The 17,668-nt window shown below is 28.5% G+C and overlaps 1 protein-coding gene across 1 annotated transcript in view; it reads right to left on the minus strand.

The window, feature by feature from the left end:
• Positions 1-17,668, minus strand: part of fusl (transmembrane protein fuseless) — a 28,669-nt gene that overhangs the window by 677 nt on the left and 10,324 nt on the right. Inside the window, exons 2-3 of the mRNA XM_076395681.1 lie at positions 4,748-4,900; positions 2,434-2,617 (exon numbers count right to left, since the gene is read on the minus strand). Coding sequence (XP_076251796.1) covers positions 2,434-2,617; positions 4,748-4,900 — 337 coding nt within the window. The remainder of the gene's footprint in view (positions 1-2,433; positions 2,618-4,747; positions 4,901-17,668) is intronic.

The following is a 17,668-nucleotide window of genomic DNA, read 5'->3' on the forward strand; positions in this document are numbered from 1 at the left end:
TATAAGTCTATTATAAAGCTAGTTTGAACTTGTAGGGTTCAAATATGAGGTTGCATTAAAAGATATAATTGGTAATCCAACTATGCCAAAACAAAGTTAACGATATTTCAAAAATATCGATATTTTTGGCTGACATTTTTTTTGGACAGATATATCAATATTTTATAAAGCCGATATTTTTTAAAAATATTACACATATTTCTTAAACATTATAAAAAACTATTTAATAGTTTTTCATAAAGCTTTTAAATTGGTACTTTAAATTGGTATTTTAAAAGTTTAATGTATTTTATTAGGATAACGATATATCGATATTTTATAAAATTATAATAGGTCTTTGAAATATTACACCCCTAGTTCATGATTAATGAAGTAAACTTAGAATTTTAACACAAAAAAAAAATTTTTTTGTAAATTTCTTATTTATTTTTTGAAGTCGGTTCAATTTTTTTGCTAAACATATTTTATTTTTCTGTTCTTAGTGTTAGATGTTTACTCAATAAATTAAGTACTTATTTTATTTAATATTACAATAGGTAGGCCAAGTAAAGGTGCAGCCGTATGTGAAAAAATGGGAATAAAGAAACAATGATTGAACAAGGAACGCTTCAGGCCCGGAGGTCCGCTATCTAGCCTAGGTGATTTCAAAAATATTCAAACTAAACTAGAACAGCAAGGAATTATTATCCGTGCCGGGAATCGAACTTACGACCTCCGTTTGGAAGCTAAACGGTTTAACCATTACGCAATGAAAGCAGTAGTACAATATAATCAATATTTCTACGAGGTCTTATATGCTACAGTTAGTACTTAAAAAGCAAACTGAATGGCTTTTGTATTGAACGACTTCGGATTTTCACACAACATTACACACAAACATGTTATTATTTTAAATATGTGAAAACTTTGTACGTGCCTTTGAAATTTTAGCGTTTCCCTCGATTTCTCCCCCTTCCCCCAATATATTATGATTTGGTTAAAATAGATTCGCCTCAAAAGGACACTCTTTCGAATAAAAAAAGGATTTTGAAAATCGGCCCACAATTGACGGAGAAATCGGCGAACATACATTAAAAAAATATATACAACCGAACATAGAACCTCCTCCATTTTCGAAGTCGGTTAAAAAGAAACCAACGGGTGGCTCCAACTCTATGCAAGCTATTATTTAGATATTGTTTTGTTAATAAACATGATGTTCAACATGATGCTACGACCGATGTGCGAGGATTGCCGATATGCGCTATATTCGCTGATACAGATGTTGCTTTTAATATTCATCATGATATAATTCACAGTGCATACCATATTAAGATTATTCAACACCATATTAAGAAAAAACAAAGTATTGCCAACTAACTGACCGCCTGCTGTTGTAAATCTCAATGGGATTCATTTTGACCAAGTGCAGGAGTAAAAGTATTTGAGATTAGTAATACAGGAGAAGGAAATGGCAGCTTTTCTAAAGTAATATGGCAAATCAGTCAAGATGGAAGAGATTTTACTTCTCTAAGATGCATATGGAGAAGAAAAAATATTGCAGTCATCATCTTGCCAATCCTTTTATATGGCTCCGAGACTTTGACACTGTTACTGTTAGCAAATTCTGCATATTTATCTTTGAGGTTTTATTAGAAATGAAGTCATTCGTTTAAAATATAACGCGATATTTAAGATCGGTGCACAATTGAATGAAAAGATTGATTGATTTGAAATGAAAAGTGAACAAATTCATCGCAGACTTCTGAGTAAAACCAACCTTTTCGATGGAGATACACCAAACCGCCCCGAAAAAGATATGGACTAACATCATAGAACACGATCTGAAAAATAAGAGACTAACATTGTCTGAGCCAACCCTCAACTATAGCGAAATTTAGAGAAGAATGTTGAAGAGGAATTGGAGAGAAGAAGAGCAGTAGACTATTTGTTGAGAAATATACTCTGGCAAGAATGAAATGCCGAATGTACTGTAAATTAAAGTGTTCAAGATAATTTTTGGAATGAGTGATGGTATAACATAGCCTGAATGTTTGTACGTTTTGTAATTAATCTTGCTTGTGATTATATATATGATTACAAGCAAAAACACAATAGTGATTTAGAAAAATGAAAATGCTCGTTTACATGTTTGGGTATGCTTATATAGAATCTACGATACCCTCCTCATAACGTATTTATCAAATATTACACCTTGCCATCGGCATCTTATGAAAATACATGATAGTTATTCGATTCTTGTTGTACTTCTTCAAGTATTGTCATAAAAATTGGAAAATGTAATTTCAAACAGTGAAACAATTTTTAAATATATAAATATATAAACTCCTTTAAAACTAATTTACAGACATAATGCCTTTGTATGAAAATTAATACTTAGGTCTAAATTAATTTAAATTAAATTGCAGTAACAGTTACAAATAAAATACTCACCAGGCAACAAATATATGTCCAGAGACATCCATATTCCTCTCCATACGTTTATCGTTCCAATAAGTGAAAATATAATAAACATATCAGCAAACAGCAGTCTTCCTGCACCCGTCAGTTTAGAGCAAATGCTTCGGATAATTGGTTGCAACAAATAAACAATAGCAATAATGCTATATCCCAAAATCTAAAAAAATGTAATGTTAGTAGAATCATATTAATCTTTATTATTAAAATTAATTCATTAACTCAATAAATGAGAAAGGAAACTGTATGACTTTAAGTATTGTATGTGTTTTAAGTTATTATTGTTCTCTATTTAGCCTCAAGTTGACATATATATATTTAACAACCCCAAAGTGCTTGATTACTCTTTAGAAGATGGGTGATTATTCTAAAAAACCAATAAAAGCTATAAAATTCAACATCATGTTGAATGATATATTTTTTCAATTTCTTTTATTATTGATAATGTTTTGTTTCAATTTCTTCATATCAACAAATTATTCCCTTAATGTCCTAATAGCTACTATTACTATAGCCAATAATTTTACATGAATAATAACAACCTTATTAGGACGGTTTACGTAAATATAAAAAATTTCAAAAATTAATACAAAAAACCATAATTTGTTATAACTGTAATAATGTTCAAAATCTAGACATTATAATCTTAATTAATCAATTAAAATAATCGTCAAAAAACGATTTCAATTAGAGTATGTTGTGTAATATTTTAAATATGTAATTTACTTTTTATGTATTATTTAATTAAATTGTGTGAACTCATGCAAAATTATAATTTTGCACTATGACAAAACTACACAATTATGTTATTTATGAAAATACGCTAACCAACTGAGAAATTGAAATAACTCATAAAATTGCTTGACCTTCATTTAAAAAAAAGACAAATTATTCAATTGAAAAACGCATGCTTGACGTTCTAACTGTGTTTCCACTAACTGGAACTGAATTTCTAAAACCATAATATTATAGAATGTTTAACTAAGAGTGTTAGAGTCATGATCTTCAAACATATATACATAATAGGACAAATACAGCTTATAGTTCGAGAAAAATAATCAGATACATTACTGAATGAAAATCTGAGTAAAATTTACAATAAGAGTTTGCAATATTATCGTTAGTCCATGGGAGTGGTTCATAAACAAATAAATAAATTTCGACATAAACTGAAATGGGCTGCCATTGAAATGTATTGGATTTTTCAGATCCAGGTGAAATTATTATTTTAGATGGGACTGTAGGAGAAAACTTCTTCCGTATAAATAGTTTGATTATTTTGTTAATTAAATTTCTTCTGAAATAAATGCATTTTTGATCACAAACAAATAACGGGGCCACTTTAATTTCTCAAGATCATTTTGATTTGACGTTAACATATTAAAATAATAAAAATGTTAAACAAAAGAAATATAACATCATGAACATCAAAACATGTTCAACAGGTATGATGATTATTTTAGGAAATTTAGTAAATGTATCTGGAGTTATTCTCTGGGTACTGAATTTTATTCTTGGTAAATATGGTAATGATATTACATTTTAATACAGGTCAACAAATAAGAATACTATATTATTATATTAATTATTGCAGGGTAAAAAAATATTGCATATTTGAATAGAAAAATTTTTGAGACTTTGGTATAACTGATTTATTTTCTATAATAATATATCTTATCGTAAAACAAAGTTAAGTTAGTATATATCATCTATAAATTACTTTTATTAAATTTATACATAAATTAAATTTTACGTAATTTAATTTTTACAGCAGAAGAAAATCAAGACTAATTATAGTGTTAAGTACTGAAGTTTAAGGAGAAATCGTTTATATAAAATATCGTAGTATTTAATGTATAGATCTAATAACATTGCAGATCTATCAAAGTATAAATTAGACAAAATTCAAATAACTCTGATGATTTCTAGTGGTATATTTATAGTGCCAATTTCAAAAATCGAATATCTTTAGGTTTTATTTGATGAAACTGTAGTGCCATATTTTGACAAACATGAAACAAAACAATATATTTATAGAAAGCTTGCGAAAATGTGATATGCCCAAAATACTTTTCTATATATTATGTATTTTTTTTTACTGGCTTGCCTTTTATAACATATCTAATTGTTGTAATAACATTACATTGAGGAAACTTATGTAATATACTCATTAAAAATATTAAAAAAAAATAAATCTTTAAATTAAATTATTAATTACATTATCTAAATCAAATATAATTAAATTATACATTTTAATAAACTATCTAAATTAGATTACTTACTGACTTACCAAACTTCCATGGGCTGAAGCTATTCGATCATCTGGAAACAAGAAGAGATCCACAATGATCCACATTCCTCTCCAGACAAATACAACCAGTGTTCCAATAATCAAGACGGAGAATAGGCAGTCAAGAATAAATAGCGAAACTTTTTCTTTAACCTAGAAGGAAAAAATAATTTTCACATCAATGTCAATGTTATTTGTCAATGTCTATTGTTACTGTTTTTATACAGAAATGCTTGAAGTTCAACGAAAGATTATTTTATACATTTACCGATACTTCTGGCTATCGTATTATATATAAAGTCAAGAGAGCATGTTACATTATATTGTATAGCCTTATTAAATTGATGTATGTATTTCGCCGAAAACAAAATTACAGCTATAAAACATACAGCTTGCACACTAGATTTGGCAAGATATGATATATGATTATTTTCTAATAAAAAAACCTTTCCAAAGAAAAATCAAAAGTGGCGTTTATATTATCATTGTTAAGTCTTATTCTGGCAAAGGGTAAAAGGTAAAAGAGAAAAAAAGGGAGACTTCTGAAAGCTTGTATTAAACTTTTCTCGTATATATTTATTTATGTTTTTTTTATATAAAGTCTTCCTTTTACCAACAAGGGTATCTTGGAATAGACCTACTATTTAACGTGGGCTCCGAACCACGGTCCTCGGCATTAAGCCTACCGACAGGCCAGTGATCAACTTAGAGACCACCCCAGAAGACATCCGGTCTTATCTAGCCTGTTTACTGGCGTGTCGAATTTTACACTGTTGCCTAGACATTTTTTTTAAATATTAGAGTCTCTTTTTTACCAACGAGGGCTTATCTGGATTGAACATTAGGGTAAATGATGTGGCTCGGTGAATGGAGGTAAAACGAAATGAACAGTGGTGTTTACATTATGTGACGGTTATTTATTGAAGTAATATAAAAATGTATGAAATACAATTAGATAAAACGGATGGCAGCGGTGTTACCTGGAGACGAGGCTTGGGCAGTCGATGGCGGCACGTCTAAACCGAATGAGGGTTGAGCACTGAATGAATCGAAATACCCTTCAATAACGTCCCAGATAAACGTCTCGGGGTTGCCGCCAGCTATTCGTTATCGGGTTCTAGTTGGCGCTGCTGGCACCCCGCTCGTGTTCAACATCTGGGATTATATTTCTGGGTATTTTGTAGACGTATTACGTATTTTGTATTCCACGATGTAAAATTCGACATGCCTCAAGATCGCTACAGAACCTACTGTTTAACGTGGGCTCTGAATCACGGTCCTCGATATTAAGCCTACCGACTAGCGGGTGACCAACTTGGAGATCATCTCAGAAAACATCCGGTCTTATCCATCCTCGTTACTGGCGTGATAGGAATAATTTTCCTTGTCGGATTTTGCACTCTTGGTTAAGGACAATCACAAATGTTAAACAAACACAAACATACATTTACGACCATGCCCCAGCAGCATTCGAACCCGCGACTATAGCAGCAGCCGGAGGACCTTCCTATCGCCTTTACCACTGATCCAACCAAGCCGGTTCCTAAGCATTTAAAATTATAATAATAAACACAAGTACACTCATACTCTGTGGGATTCCAACTCACGAATATCGCAAAACTAAAACGATCATTCTGTCAGATTAATCTAATTCTGTCAGCAGAAGGACCGCCCTATCGCCTTAAACGCTGCGCCACCAAGCCGGCCATTTGTGATTTTTGTATGGAAATATATTGTAATGCTTAATATATTAAACCTTAAAATCATTATCATTAAAAGATACATTAACAAATATACTGCGACAACTAGAAATTGACCTATTTGTTGATTCAATGCGATGGAAAGTGAATTCACTACTATGATAGCTCTAAAGTAATATAATACTGTGAATGAGTATGACAAACTTGCCGAAACGATAACTAAACAGTGATTTTTGAACAGTGAATGTAATGGTCATAAATAATATTTAATGAAATGATAAAAGTAGTTGTTATTGAAATTTAACAAGTCAATTTATATTATTGTTTTATGTTAAAGTAACATTGAGTGTTAACAGGTCATTTATAATTGGTTTAGTTTGAACTTGCACACTTTGTTCATTTTGTGATTATCCTTTTTATGGTAACCAGACGAGTAGCAGTAGATAAAACCCGTTTTTATTAAGTCTGCTCATCTCACTAAAATTTGATTAACTATATATTAATTTCATATGTATAATATAATAGGAACCATCGATTTAAATCATTGAAATCAGTACAGCATCGAAAACAGCACCTAAATACTTTGTATTATATTAATGATTTTCACGACATTGAAAAAGAATCGAACAAATAGTTTGAAGGACATTATAGGGTCAATTTGGTCGGAGATGCTTTGTTTGGTGACATTGCTGTTGATTTTGTTTCGGGCTACATAAAATTTCAATGATTTTATATAAACATTTCTTGGAAATAGCGACTAAAATTTCAAGAAATATTTTCCTCTTTATTATTAATAAATAAAAACAACACCTTTTTGTGTATTATCTAATAATAATTCTTCGACAGACAATTTTTTATTTTGAAACAAAACGAAACCAAAAATCATTTTTGAATTTTATTAATTAGGTTTTATCGAAAATAATAATTAGAACTGTAATAATAAAAAAAACTGTACAATAGTCATTAATCTACTTTGTATTTATAAATCAATTGAACAGCTATTAGAAGAAAAAAATTCGTATAATGCAAACAAAAACTGGATTAAAATAATATTAATTACTGGAAACTCCTATTAAAGTACATGTAAATTATAAAGTAATCTTTTTTTAATATTTTTGGTACTTTTTTAATATTAAAGTGTTCTTTTAATTAAAGTAAATTTTAAAATTCATAACATTTGCTTATGTTGAACTTGCATAGAACTACTCTGCATAAAACAACCAAATTTTTGTAAAACCGTTGCCTTATAAAACTTGTAATCAGAATGAAGACTGTAATATAGAGTATCTCAAAACCATCACCATTATCATAAATCAAAATAAAATGTTAAAGATGGTCTACATATCAACTTTCAACATTTTAAAGCAAAAAGTTGATATACATAAAAAATAATCTCATTGAGAAAATTATCTGAAAATTATATGTGTCAATATCTAGCACAACTCAAACTTTAGCGAGTATTAGTTAAGTATGAATTATTTCAATATCCATCTTATTTCCTTGATTTGGCTTTCTCTGTCTTTTGATCGTTGTCACGTTTGAACATTTATTTCACTAAAGTTTAATTGTTTTGAATAATAAAATATGTTCCAATTATTAAAATCCTGTTTTTAGTAATGGTTTTTTTATTGTTGTATTGTTTCTTAATAAAATATTTCATAATACCGCTTTATTATTTTCGCATATTAAAATTAATAATAATAAAATTATGCAGCTACTTCAAAAGTCACTATGTCATACATTATAAAAAAATAATATATATCATAAAAAAATTAATTTCATTTAAACCAATAACATATTACTTAATATCTTGTTGTGCAAATAATGAATAGTTCGTGTATACTACCATTGTTTCTATTTCTAACAATAATTCTAACAGAAGCTAGTTTAACCAATTTTGATTATTCACAGTGCACCAATTATGCTATATTATTTTCTTTAAACGGATCTGAATGGAACTTACATAATAGATATAAATAATACGTAACAACAGTAATATTACTTTTTGTTTTTGTTCGAAAATATATAGCTTTGAAGGTTAAAACTGCAATAGCATTATAAATGGTTGCAAGTTAGATAACAAATCACTATTATACTGTATACATCAGCTAAAAATATGAACATATTATTTATACCGTTATATTTTAATTAAATTAACTAAATTAATTTTAAATTAAATTAATTAAAAAAATTTACAGGGACTGTAATATACAAGTAATCTAACAAATATTACATCGATAAACAATATATTTAGCTTTAAGAGCATTATTTAGTACTAAATATATCTTGATGGTTAATCTTGATCTATGACGGTTAAGAAAATTATTATCCCCATTCAATACTTAACCCCCTTATACTTTCTTACTCTTATGCTCATTTGTTTTGAACTTATTCGCGTTGAAAATCAAAATCCTCTACTAAATCTCTATACTAATATGTTGTTTCGACTTTAGATATATATTCATAACTAGAAATACATTTATTTTTGAATTAAGAAATGAGATTCAAATGGAACTTTTTAAACCTTTTGATGATTGTATTGCCATTAACTATGTATGGAAACTTGGCTTTGGATTTCCATAAAGGAACGGGAGTATAGTATTTTAACAACTCAATTGAAATTCAGAAAATGGTCAAAATTACCAATAGCCCGTCGCAAAATATATATCAAATTCTTCTTCGAAAATAATGATGATGTTTGGCAATAAAATTGGACTGATTTATGATGGTGCTGAATAACTGATGGGTTAAAACATGGGTTTGTTCGATTGGCTCGAATTTATAATTAAGTTCAATAATCATCATTTATTCTTTATATTTGTCAGATTCAACACTTAACATAGTTATTAGATTTGTTAAACTTTAGGTTCGAGAAATGTGACCTGAAGCAATGTCCTCGCCAATCCATGCGTTGAATAACATGATGCTCAGAACGCATCCAGACTTACCCAGTCCGATTATTCGTATGACAAAGATTCTTGCTCCTTATCGAATTGTACATATACGCTTATAAATAATCGAAAACAAAAGAGAGCACCAGCATGAATCCAATAATGACCATGATTAAATTCGAATCGACAAATGATCGGTGGTAGGATAGTTCCATCGTACAAAATCTTGACCACTGCTTTCCTAAATCACAATTATTCTAATTCTAATTCTATAACTACAATAAATATGATCATTTTATATTCATTTATTAAAAAATGGGAAAAACAAATCACAAACATTACAGATTTAAATGAATTTTAATAGATATTATGAAGAACATATTATTAAATCAGATTTATACATATATTGTTTTAATAAATATACATATACATATATGAACACTTGATTAATAAAACACTTTACTTTAATTATAAATTTATTATTTAGAATAGGTCAAGGTTACGTGATGATAGGCACTTTTCTACATTGTTTTCAATGTTTAGATAACGTTTTATTTGACTTTATTGCAAAACAATGTTTTTGATAAAAAATTTTGCTCAGCATTCAATTTGTAGTGGATCACCATTCAATAGATATTAATGCGAGAGCTGGCGGCATGTTAAACCTGAGGCAGGTAATAGTGGTTTGTTTTTGCCAAGGAATATCTGAATTGTACAGAGCTTCGTAATAGATTTTCTGTAATTAATTTTAATAATTCCGAAAATTTTTATTAGTCTAGCAGGATCTCTTTATTCCACATATAAATTAGTTATCTGTGGGAACCTAGATTTCCGACTGTATAATGACGCTATATAATATTATGCACAAAATAAAAACGTTTATAAACGTCCAAAATATTCTATGCATACCCAATTTGTAATAATAGTAATAGGTTTTTTTAATGGTAAAAGATAAAGGTTACTTCCGACAAAGCAATAAGAATATACAATTAGAATACCAGTTATTGTTTTTCAATGTCAATGTCGAGGAACCGATACAATATAATTTTGTACGTGTAGGTGACCGTGAATATTCCTGCTACCAAAGCAAGGTCAATTCCATATTGACTCTTTTTGCTTTTGGGACCGTTGAGCAATGAACCGCAAAAAAACAATTTTCCTCGTTAGGAACGTCACATAGAAGTGAAAAGAACCTTTGAAAATGATTATCTTAATAAACTTCAACTTGAATTGATTAAACAACAATATGAACTTTTCCAACTTCTGTGCGGTCAATAACAATAACATCACAACTTCGTTATCACCCGCCTCAACTTCGTTTCATATTCGTCTTTGGAAAAAAAATTGTCAGGTCATCGAGGTCTGTTTAATAATCTGTTTCTACGTTCATATTTCTTATTTTGGAGATGACTCAACCGGACTGAAAATATTGCTCAAAATGTATGTGTAGCTTATAATAGTTTGCTAAATATATAATGTTAACATATACAAACTTATAGAATAAATATTTATTTACCTCAAAGTATATCGGGCAACTATCGTTTTGCTTTTCATTAAAGAGCTATTCCTATAATAAAATTAGTTCTCATTAAATGATTTTTACAATAAAAATGTGTTGGTTTTATTTTACAAAATAAATTAAACTTTTAGAGATATAGTATAAATATAAATTAAAAAGTTGCAATCGTGTTAGAAGTATTGTGAATTTATATCATTATTATTTATAGAAAGAACTATGAATTAAATTTGTTTTAATGTCTCATTAGGTCGTATATTTGATAATGTGTGTTTTAAAATTTTATTAAGTCATATTTTAATTTCCATGACATACTTTTAGCATATAGATTTATTTTTTCTGCCTGTAAAAAACAGCGATATTATTTTAAAAATAGGCCCTTGCGGCTTAGAATGCTTCAAAAGACATTTAGGGATTTATAATACCTTGAAATAATAAAAATGTACATAACTTAACGTATACATTTACAAAAAAAATTACATAATTAATTTCAACAATTTGTTTCCATCGAAAATATTACCTTATTAAAAATATCACTACCTAATTAGTCTTTATTCGGTTAATACAGCTTTAATTATGCAAAATATACAAACAAAATGTTAACAATTCAACAACAGACCAAAAGCTTTCGTGATGTAAATTGACGATTTCCTGTATTCGTTATATTATTCCAGATTATAAAACTGGTAAATTTTCTATTTAATAGCCTCCAATTTACATTGTTTACTACTATTAATGCTCTTATCAAATAATAGCTAATTGCAAGCCATATTACTTTCAACAATACATCTAAAGCGAAAGAAATGTGTTCATACAGATACTTTAGATAGCGCACCTCTAAAAAAACTTCCAAACTCGAAAATAAGCTTTGGCAATAAAAAATCTTTAACTGTCTATTAACTAGAATTGTAAATTAAGTCTTATGGTGAATACAGACTTGAACGAAGCGAACGTTCGGGTCTGTGCGAAACCATGCACGAAGATCTCTCCGTTTGCGATTATCGAAATCAATTCATCAATCAATTCATTCATTCGTTCAATTCCTCTCAGAAAGTTTCTGTTTCCAAAAATCATTTGATGATAGTCATCGTTTGGTTCGGAGATGTGTATTCTCTCGTAATTATAACCATACTTTTCACAATGGCATGCTAAAATAAAATATCTCAATATTGTCTCTAAAATGTGAATCATTTTTCGTCGGTACGTGTAGTGTTCTTTTCCTAAGAAACATTGTTTATTGCTAAATTAATACGTACCTAAGCGTTTTTACAATAGTATCAAATTATATTATGATAAGGAAGAAAATGCGAATGATATTGAAATTCAACTCATTTGAAGATTATGGTGAGAATATGTTATAAAACTCTTATGTGTATGCGACTTTAGTATTCCATTTATAGGTTCCTAAAGATATTTCTAACATTTACAATTCTGTAACGATTACAAAATAATCCAAAATCGCCAGAAGATATAGAGAAAATAATATATATGTGGAAATTTCACTATGAGGTAGACATAATAAAACCTTAAATTAAGAATATTACCTTTATTTGGTGGCACAAAATGTATAAATGGAATCATCAGGCAATTCATCCGTCATTAATAGAGACAAGAATTATATAAGCAGGTATGAATTTGTATTTACTGCATGGTATATGATTATATTCTAGAAAGTTTGTTATTATTTTCAAAGTGAAATATTTGTTAAATGTGTTTAAATTATTTCAGACACAGCGGCTAAGTAGTATGAAAAAATAAAAGCGGACAAGTGCAAGATGATTTGGATGGAAGAGCCATAGGCCTTATAAGAGGATATTATGCTAGTATATTTAACTTGCTAACAAACAGATTTGAGACAAATCTTGGAAAAATGAAGGACTAACACCTTGAAACTGCAGTGTATCTGTTATCTAAAGAATAACATAGGTAAGTTACTCCTTTCTAAAATTACTGCGTTTAATGAATTTTTTAACTGTATATTTTAGGTCGAAGATATGGTAATCTTTTTAGAAAGAAGTTAAGAATCGATTATTGAGTATAGTACGATTAATGAGTGGTTATTCTTACATGTTGATGTGTTCATCACATTTTGAAATATTTGCATTGTTCTATGAATTAAATAAAATTAGTAGTAATTTGACATTATTGTATTTTTTCAATTACTGCACGATTTTCATATATGCCTCGAACAATAATATATCGAAAAATAATATTCCAACACCCTTGGCAAACTTAATATATTTATGTTGTTAATAATTATTTTATATGAGATTATTATTAAACATCCTTTCTCTCACTAGTTTTGAAATACATTTTACATATTATTTGACAAGTTTTGTACTATGGAGAGTATTAATAAATGTGATTCCCTTCAATGAAAAATAAGAAAAGCAACTAATATTTTTATGGCACGTTTTTTTAAATTACCGTTTGCAAAATCTAAGCTAAATATTATTTCAGGTTTCATAAAAAGGTTTCTGCAAGTAAAATATAAATATTTCAATTTTTCGTGTTTTTTATAAAAATTTTATATATAATTATATGTATTATTATTAATCATTAATAGATATTAAAAACATGGTTATCATTAAAAAAACATATTTATAGTAAAACCAAAAACCTATGTCATTCTTAATCCCGCCAATTTTTCCCACGTTCGCTCAAATTTGTTGGCCCGATTCGCGGTCCCTAGAACTACGTTCTCTTTGTCGCCGAATGCTGATTATATGATTAAATGAACACAAATCTCTTATCGTAAGCTTCAGGAATTATCAACATTAATTTTGCACATGATAACAATTTGTGACCACTCTTATATCTGCTTAACACCGCAGATATCTTAAAAATAATAACACACAGAAGTTGGAATATTTGCTAACCACACAGTCGTTGTGGCAAAACCTGAAGCTATAGAAGAACTACAAGTGGCAATTAAAAATGCAAAAATTGGCTAGGCTTGGAAAATATAGCTTAACAGCTCCAAATTCAATATCAATTTTACTTTAATACAAAATTATAGGTCTCCTGTGAGGTGTCATATTCCTCAAGCGTTTTGCTTGACCTCAGCATCAACCTCCAAATATATTAAAATAGAAGTATCATGTTAGGCAAAAGGCTAAGCAGATCAGACTTTAAATGAAATAACAGTACTGGTTTGTTTATTTATTTGTCAGTTAATAATAAAGCCTATTTGGACTATGGGATACATATAAGGAGGTCAACAAAGAACTTGCAATGACAACAACTTGGAATTAAATCAAATAGATCCACAAAAGTTATCTAAGATTTCGCTACAAATCATAAAAGAGCTTTACTAAATTATAACCACCAACCGAAAAAAAAAATTTTGAAAATCGGCGGAAAAAAAAAAAATATATATATATATATATATATATATATATATATATATATATATATATACATATATATAGATATGAAAATAAAATACGAAATAATAGATACGAAATGAAAATATATAAGGGATGCCCATTATTAAATACTGAAGGAAGGTGTTTCATTTCAATTCACGGTTTATTATAGTTGAAAATCAAAACAAACAACCTTCACAGTAATATCGGAACTCCATAAACATTTATTATCGTTAAAGGATGTGACTTTAAATTATGCATATGATTTAGTCATTCCTGAAACACACATTTGAATGATTTGTCATGTATATGTAATTTTAGTAGTTAGTTGCGGGTTAAGTATTAATATTACAATATCCACTAAAGTATTTTGATTTAATTTAAAACGCAGAGGCACCTTTATACATTTAACAAGTTTACTCTCTGTATTCGCCAATTATTGTTCTTTCTGAATATTCTAATTATTTTGATTTATGATGTATGCCAACAACTAGATCGACAGTTTATTCATATCGTTTTCTTAATTTCGTCTTTTCCACTTTCCAAATATGCCAATGTTAGCAAATTAAATATTAAGTATGTTAAGGCTAACATCATAGTTTTGTCAGAATTTATAGAATATCTAGACCATTAAAAAAGTTATCGTAAAAATAGACTACATGTATTCCATATATATTGAAAATAAATTATTCAATTATACATTATATAATTATTCAATTAAACAATATAAGAATAACAAAATATTGTATAATCTAGTTTTAGGTTTAATTCAAAGAATAGAGTGCATACAAAACCACAATTTCTTAAAATTGTTTAATTATTTAATGAAAAGTGTCAGTAAATATACTTAACAACTTCAACTTGACCTTTACTTGGAGAACTATTTTTTCTGCTTTTTATTCAATATATTTGACGAATGTATATACCAGGGCCATATAAGAAATACAAGTTTGTTTTTAAAATGACATTTTTTTATACAACGTACATTTACAACAATGTTGTTAAACAGTGACTACATGATTTAGTATGAAAGTTAACAAGCATTTAAAAAGAACAACCTTAATTAACAATTAACAATATATTTATAAAATAATTACATACGTAATACAGCAATATTGCAATATCTCATTAAAACATAGATGGCATCATACATTTTCACTGTAATATTTCTTCCCTTCTACACGCACCACCTTAGATAATTAAACTCTGCGGCAGCATGGGCCAAATTAATTCTCTTTTCTTCAACATCTGTATCAGAAAATATAATTCTATCATCAGCATTAGATCGGTTAAAGAATTTGTAGCATAATATTGAACGCCATATATTTTTCAAAACTTTTAGCACAATTGCGTTAACTACTATATTAAAAAGCAGTGGACATCTCATTTAAAACCAACGTAATATATCTGAGGAAAATTAAAATTGTTTATAGACGTTTATTCAGCTTCCAAAGATGCCCAAAGTGGAGGACAGTATGTACAGTCGAAAGAAAAACAATAAAAATAGCAGAGTGCGAAAATATTACCAACACAAATGCGATTCGGTTTAAAACCTGTCTTCTTTTCTGCACTTGTTGCTTCTAGAGTGAGCTCTTAGGAATATCATTTGTATAATTCTTATAAATAGCTTTCCAACAATTGATAGGAGATATACTTCGGTATATGTTACATGTCTACTGTCTTCATTTTTCAATATACTAACAATTAATGTTGACGGTTCTTTTTAAAAGGCGGTAACAAGCGGTAACACATTTTATAAACTTTGATTGTTACTAAAATGCTAACAAATATGAGGTATTGTTAATGTTAGTGTCTTAATCAATCTTAACTATATAACATATTTAAAGTAAACCAAGAATGTATTTTTACCACACGAATCAAATGTATCATTGGATCAATACCAAAAGCATTAGTATCTCCAATGTTGAAATAATATGCATATCAAAAAATAAAGCAGCAAATGAGACCACCCTATATTTACAATGTCATTTCGTTTCTAGTTAAAAATCAAGCGAACCAGAATTATTTTCCGGTTATCATAATATTATAATATTTGCATTAACTGAATTTATTAGTATTAAAAAGTTAATATTATTTATAATCTTTTCCCTATAGGTTCATGTCCTTAGAATAAATGAATTGTATATATTATAATATTCATTATATTGACTATTTCGATATATTTATGACCTAGTATAATACGAAATGTTTATTATATGCGTGTAACATTTTTACATCTAGTAAATTTAATTCTGACCTTGTTAAGAGTAGCTTCAAGTATCGTTACTGCCAAAGGCGGCCAATTTTCTTCAAGCTGTAGGTCAATAAACTTGCCAAAATAATAAGAGGTAGTGGTATAGTGTTTTATTGAAACGTACTTCAGTTTAAATAATCGTAGTGTAGTGTCTAGTGAATGTCATTGGAATTCGCGATAGAAATTCAATCTCACTGTGGTTTTTACTTTTTCTCTGTTTCATTTTTCGTTATACATTAATCAACAAGCAATAATAGTTAAAATATTATGATGCCAATATTTTATTGTTATTAAGTGTTCTGTATAATCTAATTGTATATCGTACTATTATATATAAATTAATAATATAAAAATTATAAAACCTAATTTTTTAATATATTTAAAAATAATGTATCACAGGGAATGTACAAAATAATATGAACACCTGACATATACACAATATTTATTTATTAATATGCTGTTGAGAAAAAATTTGCTTTTAAAAAACTGCAGTTCTTAGTGAAATAAATTCGTAGGGTGACTGAATAGTTTCCTGCAGAATATTGTTCCATAATTGTACCAATACATACACCGATTGATGTTGGAGATGGAAATCAACTCTTCGCTCTCTGCTCTCAAAATCCCCATAATGGTTCAATTATGTTGAGCTTTGGCGATTGGGCTGGCAAAACAAGTTTGTTGATATTCTGATGCTCCACAAACCTTTATGGCTGTGCGTATGGCCACATTATCATTTTGGAATGTGATAGCGTTTGTCAGCGATACAAGCTAATCACAGTAAGAATTTCATCACTGAGCATGTCGAAATATTCAATCGTAGTAACAAACAGACAAACTGACAGTAAAGACAACAGATCTGCGAAGCTATATTGATTCTCAAAAAAAAAAAAAATAAAACTAGAAATAAATGTTCAAATGAAATTAATGAACTGGCTTCTTCAGAATTGAAATGTCATGTCATGTCACTATTATTGACCTCTGATTCCTCATCAATAAATCTCTTTCTCAGCTTTAGTTTGCGATAATATTAATCTGACTAATGAACATAATTTAAGTCAAATACTAAATTTGACTGTAGTCCCGATGAACAAATAGGTATACTACATTCATACAAACAAGATAATATGTTAATACCAGTCAGCTGTCATCATGATCGATATGGTTACCACATTTAACATCACGGATATATTAG

Source organism: Rhynchophorus ferrugineus, unplaced genomic scaffold (assembly GCF_030347505.1).
Source record: "Rhynchophorus ferrugineus isolate W39M unplaced genomic scaffold, kcgeb_rfMv2 rfM2, whole genome shotgun sequence".
Classification (NCBI taxonomy): domain Eukaryota; kingdom Metazoa; phylum Arthropoda; class Insecta; order Coleoptera; family Curculionidae; genus Rhynchophorus; species Rhynchophorus ferrugineus.